Source organism: Gopherus flavomarginatus, chromosome 3 (assembly GCF_025201925.1).
Source record: "Gopherus flavomarginatus isolate rGopFla2 chromosome 3, rGopFla2.mat.asm, whole genome shotgun sequence".
Lineage (NCBI taxonomy): Eukaryota > Metazoa > Chordata > Testudines > Testudinidae > Gopherus > Gopherus flavomarginatus.
The window spans coordinates 150573266-150597800 of NC_066619.1; the positions used below are offsets into that span (position 1 = coordinate 150573266).

Genomic DNA, 24535 nt, shown 5'->3' on the forward strand with positions numbered 1-24535 from the left:
AAAAAACAAATAAACCAAATTCCAAGATAATTGATAAGAAGCCTTATCTAAATTCCCAATCTCAAACCATCCAGGCTTCCAAAATAGAGGGTAATTTCAGAAATACCTGAACTGTATTTTAACAGTCAAACAATTCTCCTCTACCAAGGAAGCATAAACGCCTGCAATCATCCTTACCTTTATCGAGTGATTCCAGAGAATAGAGAAGCTCCCAGCTCTCTCTTGCCAGTTTAAAGCTCTCTAGGACTTCAACAGAGTTTGCAAGGTCTGTCTTATTTATTGTAATGTGACGACTTCTCCCCTTCCCAGAAGGGTCTTCATCATCCGAACTCTGCTTAAGGATCAGTATAGACAAAACATTTCGCTCTCTTTAATTAAATGTTTTTCAAAAAAATCTTATGGAACTTCTGCAACATTGCGTATAAGCTTCAAAGCAAACAATCCCAGTGCAAATATCTTCATAGTAGACTTTTCACTATTTCTGTGCTTAGCATTAATTATATTAAATATTACTAACTCCTTTAGCAAAAAGAAATGAAAAATAGTAGGAAAATTTGATATTTTACTCTAAAAATAAACTATTGAGATCCTGAGTGCACATCATCATAAATAGCATCTCTAAAGAGTTCGCTCTGTTACACATTGGTCAAATTGTGGTATTGTTAACTTATTCTAGTGCAAGCTGGGTATTACTGAAGTAAGAGCTAAACCTTCTCAGTCAATCCAAAACCATCATGGCATATGCAAATCACATGTAATTCTTCTAAAATGTGTACTTTTACCAACAATGTACTTCTATAAAATAGTTGTTTTTTCTCCTATGAAACAGACAGAGCAAACACATAACTGTTATTACAGGCCAGTTATTATGCAATGGCACTTTGCCTATGGAATTCCTGCCTGAAAACATAGTACAATCAAATAGATAGTAGTCTCAGCTCAGTTCCTTTCACATCATGATACTGGCACTTACAGTATTGCCAGTAAAACTGTTTTGTTCTTGTTGCTTCTAACCAAGTCTCTTTCTCTGCATATTTTGGTCATAAACAGAAATTCTTAATGTTCAAAATTCCAAATGTGGTATAATTTCTATTCGAAATAGAATAGTCTAAAGGAGTTACCATTGTCTTCTCTCTTCCTTCTGCAAGTTTCCTCTTTTTATGGATGTGCTTGTTGCGATCAATATCTGTATCACCGTAGACACTGGACACATCCTCAAGGAGAACCAGTGGAACTTGGTTTGGAGCATTTGGCCCTACGTTTAAAAAATAGATTAAAACTTGCTTTAAACTGAACTCACTGACCATTTGCCTGCTTCAAATTTTTTCATTCAGGCATGTTGTGCAGAACAATTTGAAAGTAATTCAACAAATTGTGTCAATGTTTAAAATACCCTGGTAATGCTACAACTTGCTTTGAAGGGAGCTCTATCTTAGAGGTCACATATCCTCTGCCAGAAGTCATGATGATCTGCTCAAAGCTGTCAGAAAATCTTGGAACCCCCTTCTAAGGGAGCAGTCACAAGATATGTAAGCGTTTTAAGTATTTTGTCTCCAAGCACATTTACTTTCAACTAAAAGCAATCATTAAATAATGCCAGTCATTTGGTCCATTTGGCCAACCGCCTAAAAGCAACCACCAAAGAAAAATTCCCAAAGAACTCGTTACGGGAAAATGGAGCAGAGCCTTGACAGCCACTGAAGCCTCAAAAGAGGAATGCAGTTGTTTTATCATGCGATTTCCTTAGTACTGTAACTTGCTTATGGGCCTGCTCCTGCTGACTTCAAATGTGTGGGATCAAGCTTTAAGCTGGCTGCCCAAGTCCACTGCCCCTTCCCATGACCATACCTCCAAAGAAGTTTAGTTGTGGGTAAAGGATAGGAATGGGAGTCAGATCTGATTTCTACTTCCAACTGTGCCACAAATTTCCATTTGATCCTGGGCAAATCACTTAAGGTCTTAGTGCTTAAGTTTAGTCATCTGTAAAACTGAGACAGGGAAGTATTATCTCCATGTGGCATAGTGTGCTGCCAGTATTTTGAAAGGGGATCCCCAAAAGTGTTTCAGTCCTTAACCTACCAAAAAAACCCAAAACCTGTGTATTAGGGGTTTGCACGCTTGCAGAGAGAAGGATGAAGGAATGGGAAATCTATTTCTCTGTCATCGCGTTTAAAATCTCTGTCTGCCAAGAAAGGAGGCGATGCATCACCAAAGATAAAATGAACATCCTGAAAATACATCAACCAAAGCATTGATTACTGCCAAAGCCCACAGACAGCCTGAGAGCTTATGAGAGACATGTGAATTGCCCCGCTCATCTCAAACCTCCATCCAACCCCATGTGAAATAGGCAAGAGATGATTAATGGTTGTTCACTGAAGCTCTACATCTCAATAGATGCCACCCCAGTCCATGCACCTGGTGAGAATTCTGATAGATGGACGTTGTGAGCTGTTGGATCCAGCAGGAGCCATCTTGTGCCTCCCTGCTGAAACATGTAGGCTCTCCCCCTTGTTTCTATAGACATTTCCTTTCTGAAAAAGGAGGAGAAAAAACCCCAATGATGCAGATAACACCCATGGCACTGCACTCCACCGACATTTGATGGCACAGTAGAAATCAGCAAGAGATGTCACAAAAATATATATTATATCACTGAGCTCAGGAAACGGACACAGTAGTACCAGAAAGGATGTGAGAGTGAAGCACAGTGCCCAAGGCTTGCAGCAAGTTGGGACAGAATGGAGTCCCTCGGGAGTTCCTTCCCCAACTCTTCTCAGATAGGATGTGACTGTAGAAGCACAGGTAACTCATCTGGGCAGCACAAGACATCCCCCGTTGAATCCAATAGGCTCAGAATCTTCAAACTACAGAGTTCCTGTGAGACCCACTCACAGTAACACAGACCCAAGAAGTGAAGTCCACTAATACTGGTATTGTCAGTGCAGAATTATCCCCATTTTGCAGACAGGGAAACTGTGGCCTAGTAAGGGTAAGTGACTTGGCCAATGTCACAGCAAACACTATGCTAACTAGATCAGACGAATGATTCACCGAGCCCAATAGCCTGACACAATTAGTGAATGGTGCCAGGTGCTTCAGAGAAAGGTGTAAATCCCCTTTCATGTAAGTTTCTTCAACAACCTGTCCACGCAGGATCACTCTTCCTAACCCCAACCTGCTAGATTACATCCCATGAATATTAAACAAAGGTTTATATTCCTTATACATTTTTATTCTAGCTAAGTGTAGCTGCAGAGGTTATTTGTGTAAATGTCTAATTTTCTCTTGAACCCTACTAAACTCTGCTCCAAGGAGGCTCCTCAGGGACTCGTTCTGTGCCTCTGACTGGCTTGGAAGACTCAGGGCAGTACCATCTCCTCCACACAAGAAACAGCAGGGCTTGGCCTACTCCTCTCCCCACTGAGAAAAGGTTGTTCCTGAGGATCCTGCTCTAGGTCACTGCTCAATCTCTTACCCCTAACATCAAGGAGCTCCAGGGAGGACCCCACTCTGATATACCTAGGTTTCTAAAATGTGTGTGGCAACATTGTATGCAAAGTTATATGATTCCACTGTAGGGTGTTCAACACATGTTCCAAACTGAGGTTGGCAAACAGTTCTCTCTCAAACACAGGGATGTATGCTCTGCTTAATTTGCATTTAAGCAGTAAACAGAGTCATCAAGAAGGAAGAGAAATAAAGGAAGCGCAAACAGGTGAGAAAAAAGCAGAGGACATCCTTCTCCACAGACTCTGTGTTTCCTGGTACCCAGCTGGAAATGTTTTTCAATGTGGGAAATGAAACTATAAAAAGGAGGGGCAAAAACCCCAAGACACCCCTTCTCTCTCCCCTGCCCATCGCATTAAAAATGATTTAGGTAAGTTAGATAGCTTCAAATCACCAGGGCCTGATGAAATGCATCCTAGAATACTCAATTTGCTGACTGAGGAGATATCTGAGCCATTAGCAATTATCTTTGAAAAGTCATGGAAGACAGGAGACATTCCAGAAGACTGGAAAAAGACAAATACAGTGCCCATCTGTAAAAAGGGAAATAAGGACAACCCAGGGAATTACAGACCAGTCAGCTTAACTTCCGTACCCAGAAAGATAATGGAGCAAATCATTAAGCAATCAATTTGCAAACACCTAGAAGGTAACAAGGTGATAAACAACAGCATGGATTTGTCAAGAACAAATCGTGTCAAACCAACCTGATAACTTTCTTTGACAGGGTAACAAGCCTTGTGGATAGGGGGGAAAGCAGTAGATGTGGTGTATCTTGACTTTAGTAAGGCTTTTGATACCATCTTCCATGACCATCTCATAAACAAACTAGGGAAATACAATCTAGATAGAGCTACTATAAGGTACGTGCATGATTGGTTGGAAAATCATTTCCAGAGAGTAGCTATCAGTGGTTCCTAGTCATGCTGGAAGGGCATAACAAGTGGCGTCCTGCAGGGATCAGTTCTGGGTCTGGTTCTGTTCAATATCTTCATCAATTATTTAGATAATGGCATAAAGAGAGTACACGTAATAAAGTTTGTGGACAATACCAAGCTGAGAGTGGTTGCAAGTGCTTTGGAGGATATGATTAAAATTCAAAATGATCTGGACAAACTGGAGAAATTGTCTGAAGTAAATAGGATGAAATTCAATAAGGAAAAATGCAAAGTACTCCACTTTGGAAGGAACAATCAGTTGCACACATACGAAATGGGAAATGACTGCCTAGGAAGGAGTACTGCGGAAAGGGATCTGGGGGTCAGAGTGGGTCACAAGCTAAATATGAGTCAACAGTGTAATGTTGTTGCAAAAAATGCAAACATCCTTCTGGAATGTATTAACAGGAGTATTGTAAGCAAGACACGAAGTAATTCTTCCGCTCTGCTCAGCGCTGATTAGGCCTCAGCTGGTGTATTGTGTCCAGTTCTGGGCGCCACATTTCAGGAAAGATGTGGACAAACTGGAAAGAGTCCAGAGAAGAGCAACAAAAATGATTAATGGTCTAGAAAACATGAGTTGTGAGGGAAGATTGAAAAAATTAGGTTTGTTTAGTCTGGAGAAGAGAAGCCTGAGAGGGGACATGATAACAGTTTTCAAGTACATAAAAGGTTGTTACAAGGAGAAGGGAGAAAAACTGTTGTTCTTAACCTCTGAGGATAGGAAAAGAAGCAATGGGCTTAAATTGCAACAAGGGTGGTTTAGGTTGGACATGAGGAAAAAACTTCCTGTCAGAGTAGGTAAGCACTAGAATAAATTGCCTAGGGAGGCTGTGGAATGTCCATCATTAGGGATTTTTAAGAACAAGTTGGACAAACACCTGTCAGGGATGGTCTAGGTAATACTTATGCCTGCCTTGAGTGCAGGGGACTAGACTAGATGACCTCTCGAGGTCCCTTCCAGTTCTATGATTAATGGCACCTGAAGCGACAAAGGACAGATTTGTTGGATTCTGAGAGAAGGGGAACTGGCTTGATTTATATATTATAGCTCACTTTATGTAGAGCTGTTAAGAAATTCTAGATTAAGTAATTACATACACAATATAGCATAAATAGTTTATAATATCAAGCAATAGTCCATAATGAAAGTCGTAAGTGCAATTAGAGACAATTTAAATTGGACTTTCAGCATTAACTATACATTTCATGACTTATGAATGCCCTGTTTTTCAATATTAATAGACATTAATATTTGCAAGGAATCTCTCTGGGATTAAAGAAAACAGGAGGGAATAAACATTGGTAATGGGGCTTGTAAAATCCTTCATATGAAGCAAATAGCTTGATAACTCCCAAACACAGCCTTTCAAAACCCACTTAAACCAGAGCGTAAACCATATCCTTCAGCTTTGGGGCCATGTCTAAGAATGTAAATCAATCCAAGCACAAGCAATTCAGAGCATCCTGATTTTTCTAAAATATTCTAGCTCAGATGTGGGCAAACTATGGCCCGCGGGCCACACCCGACCCGGCCCCGGAGCTCCCGGCCCCTCCCTCACACTGGGCTGCGCTCTGGCCCGCCGCTCCAGCTAGGCAGCGTGGGGAGCACAGCTGGCTCTGGCTGGGTGTCGCGGCTGCAAGCTCCTGCTGCTGGTAAGGGGTCAGGGAGTGGGGCGCTTGGGTAAGGAAGTGGGGGGTTCTGGGGGACAGTAAGGGAGAAGGGGGCAGTTGGATGGGGTGGAGGTTCTAGGGGGTGGTCAGGGGATGGAGGACAGCGAGGGTTGGGAGTGGGAGTCCCAGAGGGCCTGTCGGGGGGCGGGGATGTGGATAGGGGTCGAGAGGGCAGTCAGGGGACAAGGGGCGTTGGTAAGGGGTTGGGATCCTGGGGGGGCAGTTAGGGACAGGGGTCTCGGGTGAGGGTGGTCAAGGGATGAGGAGCAGAGGGCTGTTGGATAGAGGGTGGGAGTCCCGGGGGGGGGGCTTTCAGGGGGGTAGGGGTGTAGATAGGGCGTCAGGGCAGTCAGGGGACAGGGAGCAGGGGCTGTCAGGGGACAAGGAGCAGGGGGGGGTTGGATGGGTTGAGGGTTCTGAGGTGGGCAGTGACGAGGCAAAACAGGGGGCAGGCTGTCTGGGGAGGCACAGCCTTCCCTACCCAGCCCTCCATACAGTTGTGCAATCCCGATGTGGCCCTCGGACCAAAGAGTTTGCCCACCCCTGCTCTAGCTTTAGATTTGAGTGAGGGGGAAAACATAGCAAGATTCACACTTTAAACACTCAACCTCTAAATTACTTTAAAAAAATTAATATTTTTCTTCAAGGCCATGTTGTTCCTTAAACCTGAATGAGCTATCTAAAACAAGCCACGTTTGAACTTTTTAGCTTCAGCTTTTATTGAATTATGCATAAAGCATATTTTTAATAGACCATCTGGAGGGAAGTATTATTCATGTGTTTATAACTCACACAGCTCAACCGATTTTGTGCAAATTTTCCAACTCATCTCTGGTCTGAAAGCAAGCTGGAAATTTTCAGCTCCAAGAAAGTAAGTTTGATAATATTATGAGCAACAGTAAAAAGGGAAAAATGAGAGGCTGAATGCAAACTAGAACTCAGCCTTAAGTACAGCACTAGAAGATATGCCAGATACAACCCACAGGTAGAGATTTAGGTTAAGACATTTACCTTTAGAGGAAATAATTTCTAAAGCTTAAAACAGCAGTTCTAGAAGGGTTTTTATATTGTTTATTATCTGAAAGATCTTTATTCATTAGTGTTTTAAAAACTAACCTTGGAAGAGAGATGGCTGGATGTTGCTGACATATTGGAATGCATTCTTAAAGAAGACCAACATTGTGGAATACACTACTTGATTTTTATACTTCGCATGGGCTTCATTATCAAAATTACTGATGTATCTGCAGAGCTCTTTCATTCTGTGTAAAATATCACCAAAACTTCTAAAGGGTGAGAGACAATCAAAGAATACAATCCATTACAAAGACTTCTAAACTCAAGAAAAGCAAATGAAAATACACATTGCAAATTTAGTAGTAGTTTGGGGAGTGGGAAGGTGACAAAAAGGATGTCACCATCTAGGAATCACTGCCCCAGAAGGAAATACAATGTATTCCGCAGACAATCGGACAAAATTACTGAGCAGCAGTCAGAGATCCAAGTAATTCTGGGGCTTGCATTTCCTTGGAGAAACTGGAAAGTCTTCCCTCTCACCAGTTAAGAAGGATACTAACATACTTAGAGACAAGTAAATAAAACAAGCTTTGGCTACACCAGTAAATCATGCACTGTGGACAACCAGGAACAGGTGAAGGTGAGCTGATGCAGAACACAGTTTAATGCAAGCGTAAGTAAGGGCAAACACACTGTCTAAATAAGGTGCTGACTGCAGTTTGTTCTAGCCTATGCTTGCAATTCAGTGTTTGTGCCTGGGAATGTTAATGAAGAAGTTCAGCTGCACCCATTGCTGCTGTCTGTCATCACCAACCTAGTAGTTTTCTTAGGGTATGGCTATGCTTACAGGTGTGCAGCGCTGGGAGTTACAGCTGTCTTTGTACAGCTGAGTAGGGAAAGCGCTGCAGTGTGGCCACACTGACAGCTACCAGCGCTGCAGTGTGGCCACATTTGCAGCGCTGTTGGGAGTGGTGCATTGTGGGCAGCTATCCCAGCATTCAAGTGGCTGCAACGTGCTTTTCAAAACAGGGAGTGGGGTGGAGTGTGACAGGGAGCATGGGGGAGACAGAGTGAGTGGATTTTTGGAGCTGACACTGTTCTCAGCTCCCTGCCTTGCAAGTTCTAAGGACTGGAAGATACACAGCACCTACCTTCAATCATTTTAAAAGTTTTGACTCCTTCCCCACCCCTCTCTCATTCACTAAATGCAAATTATGCACTCCTAAAAAGCCTTCAGAGCACATAAGCAGTTGCTCAACACGGACTCCCCTCTCTCCTCAAGCAAACAGCTGTGAACATTCCAAAGCAATTCCCCTGCCACCACTCGCTCGCTGGAGCAAAGAGCAGCTGTGTTTGTTTAGATAAGTAGCTCCAGGGAGCTCTGAGTTCAGCATTCTTCCGGGTTGTTGTGGCCAGGAATTCTGGGATACCTCCTAATACCCTGGAGGCCAATTACAGCGCTTTTGGTGGCCACACTTGATGAGCAGTGCTGCATCACCAGCGCTGCAATCGTTACACCCCAAGCAGACCAAGTGTACAGCCAGCGCTGCAGCCAGGGAGTTGCAGCGCTGGATGTGCCTTGCAGGTGTGAACAGTTACTAAGTTGCAGCGCTATAAACCCACCACCAGCGCTGCAACTCTCCAGTGTAACCAAGCCCTTAGTGTAAACCAGGCTACCGAGTCGATCATTATGCGGTCAACGTTTACAGAGACTCAACAGAGCCTACATATGTGCTCTGGGTTGTATGCTTTTGAGAAAAATATGGGGCTGAAATTACATAATATAACTTAAAATTCAATTTGTTCTATAGTCCAGTTTACTGAAGAATTGAAAAGCCAAGCTCTCCTAGCAAACCACCATAGGAAAAAGGACACGTTTCTCACCTTCTTCCTTTATCCATCTGCCATTCACATCTCATTCCCACAACAGACAGTATCTTAAACAGCCTCTCCCAAGGGTCTGTAATCTGGGATGATTTCTCAGTCAGACCCTCTATTACATACTTCTGCGAGCTACGTTTGCTGGGGGACATGAGATCAGAGGTATCTTGTGAACCTAGAAAAAAAAAAAAGAGGGAAAAAAGTTCTCTCCTTGTGCAGAAATCAAATTAGTTAAAGTCACTATTAGTTTTTTAAAAGAAAAAATAATCAAGTAGCGGAACAGTATATTTGAGTTTTCAGGATAACTATGAAATCCTATCTGAGCAAGGAAAAAGATAAAACCTGATCAGACTTTGGAACTACATGGCACTTCACACACTACAAGAAACCTGATCAAATGACATCCAAGCCTCTATTTCATAAGTAACTAAAGTTATCCACAATTTCACAGAACACAAACAAGTTGAGACAAATTAAAAAGAGTAAGTAAAATCAGGATCAAGACATAGGTGTGTCTCAAAATGTCTAGTCTGAAAGGACATCTCAACTGACTTAGATCTCTGTATCTTTGTTAATTTGTGTCAAGCATTCTCCAAATGCAGTTGTATGTAGTTTCTTTTATGTTTGGCCTTATGTTCTAAGAATCAGAAGAGATTTTACTGATCTGAGCGCTATTAACATTGTTTTTCAACAAGGTCTATCATTGTTTGGTGTACTATCACACCAAATAGCACAAGCACAGCAGTGGCAGATCTCGTTAAGTCCTTGGACTGGGAACCTCCCAGGAAACCCCAGATGCTATAGAACATGTAGGTGTTGGAATTTAGCAGATGACATTTTTTTCTCCTAGCAACATGCCAAAGCTCCAGCATGGTATTAGGGGAACTGTACTGCTGTACATGCCAGCTTTAAGGTTTAAACTTAAAATAGAGGCACTGACTAACAGACTAGACCTTTCGGCCCCGTAAGCGTAGCCACAAGAGTTCTGGTTTAGGGGAACTAGACATGTAAAGGAGAATACTGGCTTCCTTTTTTAAAAGGAGGGTTAGTTCTTTTCCTTGCAAACAAAGTTATAAGCCAAATATACCAGTCACTGTGGTCCACTGCAACAAGCAGTTGGGTGCTATTACATTGGAAGCTAGGGAAAGAGACTTTAGATTCCTCCTGCTCACACATATTTATGGAAAATGAGACAGCTATAGAATATGTTTTCCTTAGATTCTACAGTGGTTCTCAAACTTCATTGCTCCGCGACCCCATTCTAACAACAAAAATTATTACCTGACCCCAAGGTGGAGAATTGAAACCTGAGCCTGCCCAAGCCCCACCACCCTAGGTGGTGGGCCAAAGCAGAAGCCCAAGGAATTCAGCCCAGGGCAGAGGGTCTGTAACCTGAGCCCCATACCCTGGGCCTGAAGCACTTGGGCAGTGGGGCTCGGACTTTGGTCCTGGGCCCCAGCAAATCTAATGACAGCGTTGGCGACTTCATTAAAACAGAGTCGTGACCCACTCTAGGGTCCCGACCCACAGTTTGAGAACAGCTGCCTTAGAATAATCTTGCTAACCCTCCCATATTTGTCTCACCCTGTGCATAATGCTTGAATAATGAATGACAGGAATTTATTATGTTGTGCAGGGAATCAAAGAAAGCAAAATCTGTTTCACAGCCTCACTCCAAATATGTCAAAGTCATGCCTGGGCTACTTGTCCTCAGTAGAGATCCAATGGCAAAGAGTTAGGGAATTAGCAGTGCACGTCACGCCAGGTTAAGTTCCAACACTGGTAATGATATTCTGCTAGCCTAAATTCACATCATAGTTTCACATGGATATGAAACTCTTTCCTACCCTGAACTGCTTTGTGGCACTCACAAGGGCCATTAGATATCTGCTGCATTATCTTACTGAAATGGCTGCATTTCATAGTGGATGTAGTGATCCCTATCTTTTACCCTCCTTACAGATTATTTAGTGTTCTGAAATCAAATGAAAGATCCTGTGAAACTGTACAATATTTTTATTACCCCAACTCAGTGGTAGATATTACGTAAAATGAATACCTTATTCAGTTACACTAATTTAGAAGAGGATTTTAACGTAATTTGGTAAAAGTGTTCTTACCTTGATACTGGTTTTCCATTTGTGTAGATCTAGTCACATAATTAATATAAAATTCTGCTGCCTTGTTCAAGTACTTGTACAGCAAGCTGGCAGGTAGTCGAACATCAGGGTTGTTAATGATTAGAGGAAGAACATCACAAACTAAGAGGTGAAAAAAAAGCACATTGGGTTTGGTTTTTCTGTTACTTGTTTTGGTACATAAAGAGTTCAAAATCAACAATGCAAGTTTCCAGAACCTTCTGTGTAGCAAAATATTAACTTCCTGGCATATACAGAGAAATTCAACAAAAACATAGAACACTTTTGCTGAAAAGCTGCAATGTAACAGTGCTTTATTTCTTAGAATTCAGAATGATAACACACAAGAACCTCAAAAGAGAGAGACAAAGCAAGCTGTTCCCTAAATCAGAGAGGCACAACTCAACCTACCTTACTCTAAGTTGTCTCTTTGAAGATTAACTATGAAAGACCCAGATCACACACTTTCTTATACAGCTGTCTAACGTGCAAGCCTTACAGTGAAAGACTGTAATTTTAATACATTTTTCAGTACACCACAGCAAACATCACAACAGTTAGCCACTAAATGCCCCGTGGGTCCTGTCCAGTTTTTGACCAGTTTTAAAATTAGTTCAGACTACAATGATTTTCAAACCAGTTTGAACCATAGAGTTGACCTGGTTTAAGGTGGCCTGATCTGTTTTTTTCCCCCCTGAATCTGTTCAAAGGTCAGACTGTCCTGAAACCATATAAGCAAAAACTGGTCAGGCTGCCTTAAACTGGGTTTCCACTAGGGCTCTAAATGACTTTCAAATTGGTTAGAAAATTTCCCCTGCATAAATAGATCTTAGGTGTTCACTTCCATAAGAGTATACAGTAACCTAGAATTCAATACATCATTTCAGCAAACAGGTGATATACTAACAGTAGCCGAATTTTTGTGACAGCAAGGTTAAAGATCAATCCAAGAGTCCTCTGCATATCTGCTGTAAGGACTGCCAACTCATTTCACACAGACCATTAAACTAAAAAGATTTGTTCCATACCAACCTAGGCAGACGAGTTCTTAACAGATGGTACCAAGCTTTATCACTTAGTTCTATAATAAAACAGACACACTTGTATATTCTTACCAAATAATTTCCTAAAGCAATTGACTGGGGATTCTTGGTCCTCAATATTTTCAGCCTCTAATAATGTTTCTCCTAGGCCCACCTGTGTAAGAAGTGGTTAAAATGAGTATCTACTCAGTACTTTCAGAAGTTTTTAGAAATATGAGATTCAAAGCAATTGAGTAAACACGCTCCCATCAGTAGCATTCCGTCATGTAGTGAGATTAGTACACTATGCAATTTTCATTTACATTTTACAGTTAAACAGCAATGTCTTAGTATCTGTGCAGTCAATCTCAGGGAACAGATCCTAAAGTAAAAATACACTGCATTACATATTTCAGTAAGTTCACTGTCTCTCACCCTTCTCCTAAATAAGAAGGAACTGACAAAGCAGTGCAGCAGTATCATTTTTTAGTAAACTACAGTTCATTTTAACACGAGATTACACTCTCTCTCTCTCTCTCTTTTTTTTTTTTTTTTTTTTTTTTTTACTGTTCTGTCTTACTTTTAACCATGGAATCACCTGTGGACTTTACAAAGAAAGACTGCTTTGTTTTCTTGGGTTAATTTTACACTTACACCTTTCATTTGGGAGTCTGAAGGTATGACAGCAGCACCTGCCTGAAATATCACCTGCAAGTTTGGAGTTAAAAAAAAAAACAACCCACCCTCATCTGACAAAGCACATAACGTGGACACAAAGGCATGGGCTGATAAGGTTGTTAACAGCAGAAAGGAGCTAGTTTTCTCTTACCCCATGCTGCACCACAGTCTCTGGGAAGCGTCGTAGGAGCAGCAGGAGCATTTCTGCCCTTTCCAGTGTATTAAAACACTGCTCTGTGGCCTTTAGTAACATTTCACACTGAATTCGACCAGGAAGGGTCTCAAATAAACCTGAAAAAAAAAAATCAGTTATTGAAATAAAAAGCAATCTATCTGAATTGAGGAGACAGAAAAAAAGCAAAAGAATAATAAACGTTGTCTTGTTGTTCGGTTATAAAAAGCATCCTACGTGCTCTTGCAAGTACTATGATTTTTCAGATACAGAACAGGCACCCGTATCTATGTGAAGAGCAATGTATATACTTTTCTAAGTATATTTCAGGGTACAGTGCCTGGTTAATAAAAGTAAATTTTAAAACAATTTAGAAAATTTAAAAGCTACATTATAGTAATGCATGGGAACACTGAAATCAAAACCATTTAATATTTGTTTAGACAGATGGTAGCCTTATCATGAATTCCCATTGAGATTTTTAATAATGAATATTATATTTAGATAAATATTTTGTTTATAAGAATCAGAGGGTAGCCGTGTTAGTCTGGATCTGTAAAAGCAGCAAAGAATCCTGTGGCACCTTATAGACTAACAGAGGTTTTGGAGCATGAGCTTTCGTGGGTGAATACCCACTTCCTCACATGCATCTGAGGAAGTGGGTATTCACCCACGAAAGCTCATGCTCCAAAACCTCTGTTAGTCTATAAGGTGCCACAGGATTCTTTGCTGCTTTTTGTTTATAAGAGACAATGGCCTATCATAGGAGTCAACAATATGATGCTGTCACAAAAAAAGCAAACGCAATTGTGGGTTGCATTAAGAGAGGCACAGCATGCGAATCATGGGAAGCGATAGTACTGCTCTACTCAGCGCTGGTTAGACCTCAGCTGGAGTGGTGTGTCCAATTTTCGTCACCAACGTATACAAAGGATGTAGAGAAACTGGCAAGGATTCAGAGGTGAGTGACAAAGATAATCAAAGGGATGGGAATGCAGCTGACGGAACTGGGTATGTTTAGTTTGGAAAAGAGGAGATGAAGTGGGGGGGACAGGATAGCAGTCTGCAAATACTGCCATAAAAAGATGGAGAAAAATTGTTCTCTCTTGCCACAGAGGGCAGGACAAGAGGCAGTGGGTTCAAACTACAGCAGAGCTGTTTTACATGAAATCTCAGGAAATACTTCCTAGCTTTAAGAACAGTAGGACAATGGAACAAACTGGGTAGGGAAGTCACGGAATCTCTTCCACTGGAGGTTTTCTAGAAGAGGCTGGAGCCATCTGTCTTGCATGGCTTAGACACAACAAATCCTGTATCTTGGCAGGGGGTTAGACTAGATGACCCTTTCTGTCCCTTCTAACCCTATGGTTCTATGATTCTGTATCCTTTATTAAACCCTTAAGAAGGTCAATTTCCAAGAAGGTCTCTTGTCAGTATCAACACACTATGACCATTCTATTGACTGGTGTCTTGTTTGAGTCATTAGAATGAGAGGCAAAAAATCGTGGGCACCTCCGACCCTGTGTAAATGAGAAAAGGAGTCAAGAAGAAGTAGTAGTAGTGAAGTGTCTGGCTAGAAATAAGAGTGCTACATATTCCTTCTCATACATTTTCATGGGAGGTATTTATGAATGTTTGACTCTATAATCACTACACAAACTGTTCTCCATGACCTGCTCCCACAGCCTTCGCTAACTGTTCTGGTGCACGTCCTTAGCCAGCAAACTACATTTAGTTTGTCAGATTCAAGTCCTAATTTCACAAGTCACTTGTGGTTCACCAAATCCTCTGCTAGCCACCAAGAGGTTGTTCCCTGGCAAGGGATACTGACATAGGAGTGGAGCTGGTAGTTGCACTTCTCATAGTGCTTCAGCTCCCTGCCCTGCTTCTTCCCCGTGTCTCCTAAACCTACCAGTGGGTGAGTCTCTGTGGCTGAGAGTCACTGTATACAACAGACCAGAGATAGTTCATCAGACTAGGACTTGCGGCTTCCAAATCAGCTGTGTAGCCTGGGGATTTAGTCTTAGATTCCCACTAGACTCCACCTCTGCCAGATGACAGAGTCCTTACCTCTTAAGAACTGAGTCTGCTTATCCTGTGAGTCATTCCTTAATGCTGATGTAATAACATTAATCTCCCTCCACACCACTGGCTGGTCTGGAAAATTCACAAACCTGGAATAAAGGGTCAGGCAAAAAATTAGAATAATCCCAAATTCAGTTTAAAACAGAAAGCTTACTTTGAAAGCACTTGTATGAAGAAATGCAAAAGAACATTTTGCTTTCATGGCTGATTTTGTTTTTTAAAGGATTAGTAAGATCTGTGTAGTTTGCCTACAGAAACAACGTAACAACAGCACTAGACCTCTGAAGATCCTTGCACTCCCATCTTCCGATAAAAGTACTGTGGTATACAGCATGGAAAATGATGAATGTTTTTAGAGTTCTATGTTCAGCTAAGTTTACAATACACTTTCAAAAGAGAATTAAGCAAAAGCATTTCTGTTACTTACATGTCATATAACAGTCTGCCGGCTGATGCTGTCCGCTCAGCATTCCTCTCAATAGTGTACATTTCATACTGAAATACAAGAGAATGGAACAATAGCCACACTGTATATCGTCACGTACCCACTTCGTTCTTCCATACTGACACCTGTCACTAACTTGTCATAATGAGCCCATATTTGAATAGTAAATACTGAAAGCACCACAAACAGTATTCAGTTCAGGAACTAAAAACTGATGGTAAATATTTGTAACCATACAAAAATCTTACTTTAACTGCTATATGTTTTAATATTGTAAAGATGATTAGTTGATTTTAGCTTCTCTAAAATAAAAAAAGGCAATGGCAATACAATTAACTCCATCAATTACACAAGCAAATTTACTCCCAAGGATACTACTCAAATTCAGTTCAAGTTTTGACAACACCTAAGGCCAATATAAATAATGGAAAACTCCAATGGAAAAGATTATTTTTATACAAATAAACATCCTGCTGCAAAGCCTGAAACCCAAACACTGCAGCACTGTCCTCCTGCAGGAGACATAAAAATTGACTAAACCTACTATAAAAATAATGAAACTGACTGGTCTATTTTCATTGTCTTTGCTGGGTGAAATGCCAAAAGTAACTGAACTTCTACAAAGTTTTCATTTTTAACTGTAGGAAGGTTTAAAAGGCAAACCAAAACCATGATCTTTAACTTGACAATGCCTGTGCAACTTTCAGCATAACACCCATTTTCAGCTAATGGATTGCGACACCCCTACCCTCTTTGGAGTTTGCCAAGGGTTCTCTCTAGTCTTCTGCTGAAGGAATCTGATCAGTTTCTTGCATATCCAAGTATCCACTCTCACCTCCTTCAAATCCCTCTTTGAATCCCACTCCTATGAAAATTTTCTAGGTTGAACTCCTCACTGAGTCCACGCATTCTTGCATCTTCACCCTTGTCCTGTATATCATATTTGTCTGAATTAAACTGTGAGTTCATGGGGAAGGCAGGTTCCAGTCTTTACATTTTCTGTAAACCACCATATACATTTATGAAGCTGTGCAAATTTAGTACAAAATAAAGGTAAAAGATTATTCAAGACTGCAAAGTGAAAGGGCCAGATGTTCGACTGGTGTAAATCAACAGTTCCTTTGACTTTAATGGAGCTATGCCAATTTTCACCAGTTGAGAAGTGGGAACAAACTCTAAGGTCAAGAAATGGCAAAGTTCAAGTTAACTCTGTACCTTTGAATGCATGCATTACAATACAGCATTTTTACTATATGATCACATGCTGTTCTATCCACAGGACCAATGCCTCATTCAGTGTGCACACTACACCATGTACAGTGAACAGGACAGCAGTGCAATATTTGTAAATAAATTATGAGAACTGAAAAGAAGATGAGAGGTGCACATAGTCAACTACATGCAACAAACTTTACCTTGTTAATGCACATTAATTTACTTTCATTTTCTGAATAAATGTGTTATCCTCTCAAATGAGTGAAACCTGCCTCTACACTGTACCCATCTACTAGTCTGTGCAATGAATGGCACCATCTATCCCATGCATTGAGTGACAATTCAACTCTCACAGTTGGGTACATTCTGTGTAAGTTTATGGTGTATGTTAAGAGATTTATTCCAGATTTACACTATTGTAATAAAACAGAATCTGAACTATGAGGAAGCGTGGATGACAGGTCCCACCACTTTGTTCACTATGCATCACACCAACTCATTTGCTGCATTCTCTCCACTTAAGTATTAATGATGCAAGAGCCTCAGAGAAAAATGAGTTTGTAATAATATAATTAAAGATTGCAGATGTTCCAAAACACACAGGTCTGGGAACCATTTGCTGAGGGCCTCCTTCCTCCTTGCTAAATTACATACAAGTACAATAGTTACTTTTTTATATATTATTTTTCCTTGGCAACAGTTGCTGTAATTGTCACAGGAATGTTATTTGTTCATGAATGAGAGAGCTAGTGGGGCCACACAACTGGGAATAGAAAGAAAGGTGGTAAATGACAATCTCTTTTGTGAGTCACATTATGAAAGTTTGAAAAGCACTATCAAAAACACAATGGCAGTTTCTTCAAGTGACATTAAGTTAGGAAATGCCAAAGTTGTCGATGCTTCGCTTTACAGCCTTTGCCCACCTGTAATCACTTATGAGCATGCTTAGCTTTTAGCACTAGTAGTTCTACTGAAGTCAAGCATGTGCTTAAGTGTTTGCAGGATCAGGGCTGCATATGTTCTCAATGGAGGTTTTCTATGGCATTCCCTAGTTTGTTTGGTTAAATAAAAAAATTGAAATAGAACCCTGATTATTTGCCTTGACAATGCAACTAGGCGACACAAGAATGGCAGAAGTGAAAAAAGTGCACATTCAACTTAGAACAGCCTAATGAATGAGGCCACATCTACACTTAACTTTTAAATTTACATAGCTACATCTCTCGGGTTTGAAAAATCCACCCCCTGAGCAACGTGGCTATGCTGACCAATCCCCAGTATAAATGCAGGTAGATCAATGGAAGAATGGTTCTATCACCCTAGCTTCTGTTGCTCAGGGTATGTCTATACTACGGGATTATTCCGATTTTACAAAAACCGATTTTTGGAAACAGATTGTATAAAGTCGAGTGCACGCGGCCACACTAAGCTCATTAATTCGGCGGTGTGCGTCCATGCACAGAGGCTAGCATCAATTTCCGGAGCATTGCACTGTGGGTAGCTATCCCATATCTATCCCATAGTCCTCGCAGGCTCCCCCGCCCACTGGAGATGCATGATGGGGCAAAAACAGTGTCACGGTGATTCTGGGTAAATGTTGTCAGACAATCCTCCCTCCGTGAAAGCAATGGTGGTCAATCATTTCACACCCTTTTCCCTGGATTGCCTGGGCAGATGCCATAGCACGGCAACCAGGCAGCCCGTTCAGCCTTTTTTCACTGTCGCCCTATGTCTACTGGATGCTGCTGACAGACGCGGTGCTGCAGTGCTACACAGCAGAATCCCCTTGCCTTTTGCAAGTTAGCAAAGACGGTTACCAGCTCTACTGTACCATCTGCTGCCTTGCAAGTTGACAATGACAGTTACCAGTCATACTGTACCGTCTGCTGCTGTCATGGGTGTTCCTGGCCGGCCTCAGTGAGGTCAGCTGGGGGTGCATGGACAAAAATGGGAATGACTCCCCAGGTCATTCTCCTCTTTAAGTTTTGTCTAAAGAGAGAGTCAGTCCTGCCTAGAACATCAGGCAAGTCTACTAAAGAACCAGAGAGGCAAACGGACGCTCTGGGTCAGAGCCCCAGACATCCCGCAGAAATGAGGAGCTGCATGTCATTCTAGGGGGTGCCCCTGCAACAACCCCACCCGGTGCTTCCCTCCTCCCCCACCCCTCCTGGGCTACCGTGGCAGTTATCCCCCCATTTGTGTGATGAAGTAATAAAGAATGCATGAATATGAAACAACACTGACTTTATTGCCTCTGCAAGCAGAGATTAAAGGGGGGAGGGGAGGGCAGCCTCCAGCTACTATGATATTCCAGGCAGGAGTGAATCTCCAGGAGACAAAACTTAAAGAAGAGAATGACCTGGAGTCATTCCCATTTTTGCCCAGGCGCCCCCGGCCGACCTCACTGAGGCCAGCCAGGAGCACCCACAGGACGACGATGATGGATATCAGTCATACTGCACCATCTGCCACCCCTAAGGCAAGGGAAGGGAAGGGGATGCTGCTGTGTAGCACTGCAGCACCGCGTCTGCCAGAAGCATCCAGTAGACGTACGGTGACACTGAAAAAAGGCGAGAAACTATTTTTTTCCCCTTTGGTTTCACGGGGGGGTGGGGCTGATGACATATACCCTGAACCACCCGCGACAATGTTTTTGACCCTTCAGGCTTTGGGAGCTCAGCCAAGAATTCAAATGGTTTTCAGAGAGTGCGAGAACTGTGGGATAGCTACAGTCGTTAGTCGCCCCTCCCTCCGTGAGCATCCATTTCGCTTTCTGGTACGCTTGTCTCAGCTCCTTAAGTTTCACACAGCACTGTGTCAAGTCCCTGTTGTGGCCTCTGTCCATCATGGCCCTGGAGTTTTTTTCAAATGTTTTGGCATTTCGTCTATTGGAACGGAGTTCTGATAGAACAGATTCATCGCCCTACACAGAGATCAGATTCAGTATCTCCTGTACGGTCCATGCTGGAGCTCTTTTTTGATTCTGGGACTGCATGGTCACCTGTGCTGATCAGCGCTCCATGCTGGGCAAACAGGAAATGAAATTCAAAACTTTGCGGGGCTTTTCCTATCTACCTGGCCAGTGCATCTGAGTTCAGACTGCTGTCCAAAGCAGTCACAATGGTGCACCATGGGACTAGCTCCCAGAGGCCAATACCGCCGAATTGCGGCCACACTAACCCTAATCCGAAATGGCAATACCGATTTCAGAGCTACTCCCCTCGTCAGGGAGGAGTACAGATATTGATATTAAAAGCCCTTTATATCGAAATAAAGGGCTTCATTGTGTGGACACGTGCAGCGTTAATTCGGTTTAACGCTGCTGAATTTGAAATAAATTCGTAGTGTAGACCAGGCCTTAGGGAGGTGATATTCCTACACAGATGGAAAAAATCTTTCTGTCGGTGTAGGCTGCATCTATACAATAGGGATATACCAGCATAGCTGTAGAGCCCCAGGCAGCTGACAGTGAGAGCTCCCCTCTCAGTCCCATGTTCCCTCTGTCAGCCCCAGGCAGCCGACAGCAGAAAAGTATTATTTGCAGTAATAAAGTCCATTATTACTTTACCACAATTTTCCATGGCTTGTCTGTAACTCAGCCACAACTTGTTGACAATCATCCTGCAATTCAAGTAGGGTCTTAGTAATAATTATCTTTTGTATGCCAAAATTCTTACATTTGGAATTCTGTAATGTATGATTTTATACAGCTGTGCCTTCTTTGACATTGTGGGAACAGAAAGAAGCATCGCCAGCACACAGCGGAGGCTATGACTCTCACATCACTAACCACTTATTGTTCCTATAGTCCATTTGTGTTTTTACTTTAATTTGTTTCATAGGTTGGAATTTTGTTGTGCTGAAAGCTGAAGAGAAAGGAAAGCATTTGAGCTGACTGGAACTGAAAAAACTTTTGTCTCCATGTTTTTCCCTGTACTCCATGTACTCTGAACTACCGCTTCTCTAGTATAGGTTTTTATTTTTTAGGCTAGCTCTAGCAAGAGCATGACTAAGGCCCCCAACCCTGCGAAGGTCATGTCTACAAGAGGATACCAATGAAAGCTCACGTGGATCAACTGAAGATGCGAAGACAATGCATGTAAATTAAAGCACATCAAACCCTGTGTGGATGTGCTCTCAGAAGGAAAGGGGTTCCCATGAATGGCGACTTTACTGCCCTGCGAGAGCAATCCCCAGGGCATTTAACGTGCTGAATTCACACCTTTAGCCGATTCATCTGAGCACCCCTGTGTGGGGCAGCCCTCATGTCACTCCACGAAAGGTGTGCCAGCTCAGGGTGAGGCCTCAGCACAGGTACATCCCTGCAGTATGGGCCCTCAGCCACGCTCCAAGTGGTTTGCAGGCTGGGATGCAGCCAGGTCCCTAAGGTCCCCACCATGGCAATGGGCATGGTATGACCACCCACACGTGGGGGGCCTAGGCCATATGCTGCCAACACTCTCCTCCCCAGGGTTCAGAGGAGGCTGGCTTCAGTGCTACCCTTCAGCTCAGGGCAGAGGAAGGCCCCTGCTGCCATGGCTGGCTCCATGTGGTTAGACCAGCCAAGTACCTCAGATGCTGACTTGGGGAATAGGAGGACCAACCCCATCCAAGCTCCCCTGAAGCTGCTGCAAGGCTCAGTGGGGAGGGGGTGCAAGGCACAGGGCACAAACAGGGCAGGAGGGCTGCCGCAAGGCACTATGGGAAGGGGGTGTGAGGCACAGGGAGCACACAGGGATGGGGGGCTGACGCAAGGCACTGTGGGGAGGGGGCGCGAGCCGCACGCAGGGCAGGAGGGGGGCTGCCGCAAGGCACTGTGGGAGGGGGTGCGAGCAGCTCACGGTGGGGGGGGCTGCCGCAAGGCACTGTGGGAGGGGGTGCGAGCAGCTCACAGAGCGGGGGGGGGCTGCCGCAAGGCGCTGTGGGAGGGGATGCGAGCAGCTCACAGAGCGGGGGGGCTGCCGCAAGGCACTGTGGGAGGGGGTGCGAGCCACACACAGGGCGGGAGGGGGGCTGCCGCAAGGCACTGTGGGAGGGGGTGCGAGCAGCTCACAGAGCGGGGGGGGCTGCCGCAAGGCACTGTGGGAGGGGATGCGAGCCGCACACGGGGGGGGGCTGCCGCAAGGCGCTGTGGGAGGGGGTGCGAGCCACACACAGGGCGGGAGGGGGGCTGCCGCAAGGCACTGTGGGAGGGGATGCGAGCCGCACACGGAGGGGGGCTGCCGCAAGGCACTGTGGGAGGGGATGCGAGCCGCACACGGGGGCGGGGGGGGGGCTGCCGCAAGGCACTGTGGGAGGGGATGCGAGACGCACACGGAGGGGGGCTGCCGCAAGGCACTGTGGGAGGGGATGCGAGCCGCACACAGGGCGGGAGGGGGTGCCGCAAGGCACTGTGGGAGGGGATGCGAGCCGCACACGGGGGCGGGGGGGGGGGGCTGCCGCAAGGCGCTGTGGGAGGGGGTGCGAGGAGCGAGCCGCACACACAGCGAGCGGTCGGGGTGGGCTGCTGCCCTGACCTGGATGTTGAAGTCGGCCGGGTAGAGGCTCCGCGCCGTGATGAGCCAGGCCTTGGCTGCCCACAGGTCCCCTTGCACCAGGTCCCGGGCCCGCTTCACCAGGAACTCGCAATCCCCCTGCGCCGACATCCTCCGCAGCCACCGGCTTCTTCTCTCTCCCAGGGCGCATGCGCGGAGTATGGGTGCTCACGCGTCACAGCCCACGTGCTGGCTCGAACGCGAAGGGAAGCATAAGGCAGCGGCCCAGTGAGGGCTCAACTGCCGTCCCGCGGCGCGCGTGGCTCTGCGGGAAGCCGTATCCGCCATGTTAGCTGCGGGCAGCAGGTGCACTTCCGGGCTCAGCGGGACTCCGGCTCTTGGCCAGCGGGGCTTGGTGCGGTGCCGCGTGCGCTGGGGGCGGAGCCAGCTGCCCCGCCGCTCTTCGGCACCCGCCTGCGTGTGACACACCGTACCCCGCCCCACGTGCCGGGCAGCCCGGAGGTGCTGGGGCCCCGCCGGACACACGGTGCGCTCCGAGAGTTCCGCCCCGTAGCCAGGGTGATAGCCCCGCCCACCCCATCTCCAGGGAGACAGCATTTCCCTCATCACCATGGTGATAAAGTCCCCACCCCTTCACCAGGGTAACAGCATTTCCCCCATTGCCATGGTGATAAAGCCCCCACCCTATCACCAGGGTGACAGCATTTCCCCCATTGCCATGGTGATGGTACCTTTTCCTCTCATCACCATCACCATTTAAAACATGATTCCTCCTCTCGTAGTCCCCTCCATTGGCCTTTCTGCAAAAGATCAGACTGTGGATGGTCACAATAGGCCCTTCTGGTCTTAGAGTGTATGAATTTTGGTAACAGTGCAGCAGCCCCTTCCACACACACACACACGCACACCCATTCCGTGGTGCTGGCATGGCCCCTTCTACTCCCCTGTTGCCCATTTCAAATCCCCTTCTTAGCCATGATGGTGGCCTGGCAGTGGTCACATAACCCTCATGGTTCCCTGTGCTCACCCATCCAGCTTGTTGATAACGGTGTGACACCACAGTGTACAGGTGTCATAAACAGATAAGTAAGAGTTAATAGAACAGAAGTACTTCATATCTCTTTTGCCTGGAAAGGTTTAACAAGATCAGTGAGCCGGCTGTCACCTGACCAGAGGACCAGTCAGGGGACAGGATACTTTCAAATCTTGAAGGAGGGAAGTTTTTGTGTGCGCTCTTAGTTTTTTGGTTGTTGTTCACTCTGGGGGCTCAGAGGGACCAGACGTGCAACCAGGTTTCTCTCCAATCTCCCTGATACAGATTCTTATAGATTCAGAATAGTGAGTACTAGGTAGATAAAGGGAGTTAGGCTTATGCTTGTTTTCTTTATTTGCAAATGTGTATTTGGTTGGAAGGAGTTCAAATTTGTATTTGGCTGAAAGGAGTTCAACTTGGTATTTTGCTGAAAAGATTTTAATTTGTATTTGTATACTTAGGCTGGGAGGGTATTCCCAGTGTCTATAGCTGAAAGACCCTGTACCTATTCCATTTTAAAATTTACAAAGCTAGTTTTTACTGTTTTTTTCTTTCTTTAATTAAAAACTTTTCTTGTTTAAGTACCTGGTTGTTTTTTTTATTCTGGTGAGATCCCAGGGGACTGGGTCTGGATCCACCAAGGAATTGGTGGGGAGAAAGGAGGGAAGGGGGAGAGAGAAGTTAATTTCTCTCTGTATTAGGATTACTTTCTCTCTCAGGGATAATCTGGGAGGGGGAAAGAGAAGGAAGGGGGAAGGGAAATTTTCCTCTCTGTTTAAAGATTAAAGGAGTTTGAATCACAGTGATCTTCCAGGGTAACCCAGGGAGGGGAAGCCTGGGAGAGGCAATGGTGAGGGAAAGGGTTTACTTTCCTTGTGTTAAGACCCAGAGGGTCTGGATCTTGGGGGTCCCCGGGCCAGGTCTGGGGGGACCAGAGTGTACCCCACACTGTAATTCCTGGTTGGTGGCAGCGCTACAGGTTCTAAGCTGGTAATTGAGCTTAGAGGAATTCATGCTGGTACCCCATCTTTTGGACGCTAAGGTTCAGAGTGGGGGTTTATACCATGACAACAGGAAACATGTTTCTTTGTCATCCGGCATCTGTCATGTGCCCAACCAGGGTAAGACTCTGCCTGCGGTCCTGTCCTTGCTCTTCTTGTGACCCTGAGGGCTGTGGGTTATACCCAGCATTTTCCACTATGACACAGAGGCCTCTGATAGACACCCATTAT

At 44.4% G+C, this 24535-nt stretch overlaps 1 protein-coding gene across 7 annotated transcripts in view; it reads right to left on the reverse strand.

The window, feature by feature from the left end:
* INTS10 (integrator complex subunit 10) overlaps positions 1 to 22470 on the reverse strand; it is a 44423-nt gene extending 21953 nt beyond the window's left edge. For 3 of the 7 annotated variants that reach the window (XM_050944993.1, XM_050944991.1, XM_050944989.1), the window contains exons 1-10: positions 22292 to 22468; positions 15543 to 15610; positions 15101 to 15204; positions 13010 to 13149; positions 12274 to 12355; positions 11141 to 11281; positions 9024 to 9195; positions 7239 to 7408; positions 1122 to 1255; positions 178 to 331 (exon numbers count right to left, since the gene is read on the reverse strand). In XM_050944993.1, coding sequence (XP_050800950.1) covers positions 178 to 331; positions 1122 to 1255; positions 7239 to 7408; positions 9024 to 9195; positions 11141 to 11281; positions 12274 to 12355; positions 13010 to 13149; positions 15101 to 15204; positions 15543 to 15610; positions 22292 to 22420 — 1294 coding nt within the window. In that variant the 5' untranslated portion in view covers positions 22421 to 22468. Of the gene's footprint in view, positions 1 to 177; positions 344 to 1121; positions 1256 to 7238; positions 7409 to 9023; positions 9196 to 11140; positions 11282 to 12273; positions 12356 to 13009; positions 13150 to 15100; positions 15205 to 15542; positions 15611 to 22291 lie in introns of all 7 variants that reach the window. The other 4 variants (XM_050944992.1, XM_050944990.1, XM_050944988.1 and 1 more) reach the window with 2 other exon arrangements.
* Positions 22471 to 24535: the final 2065 nt, after the last annotated feature.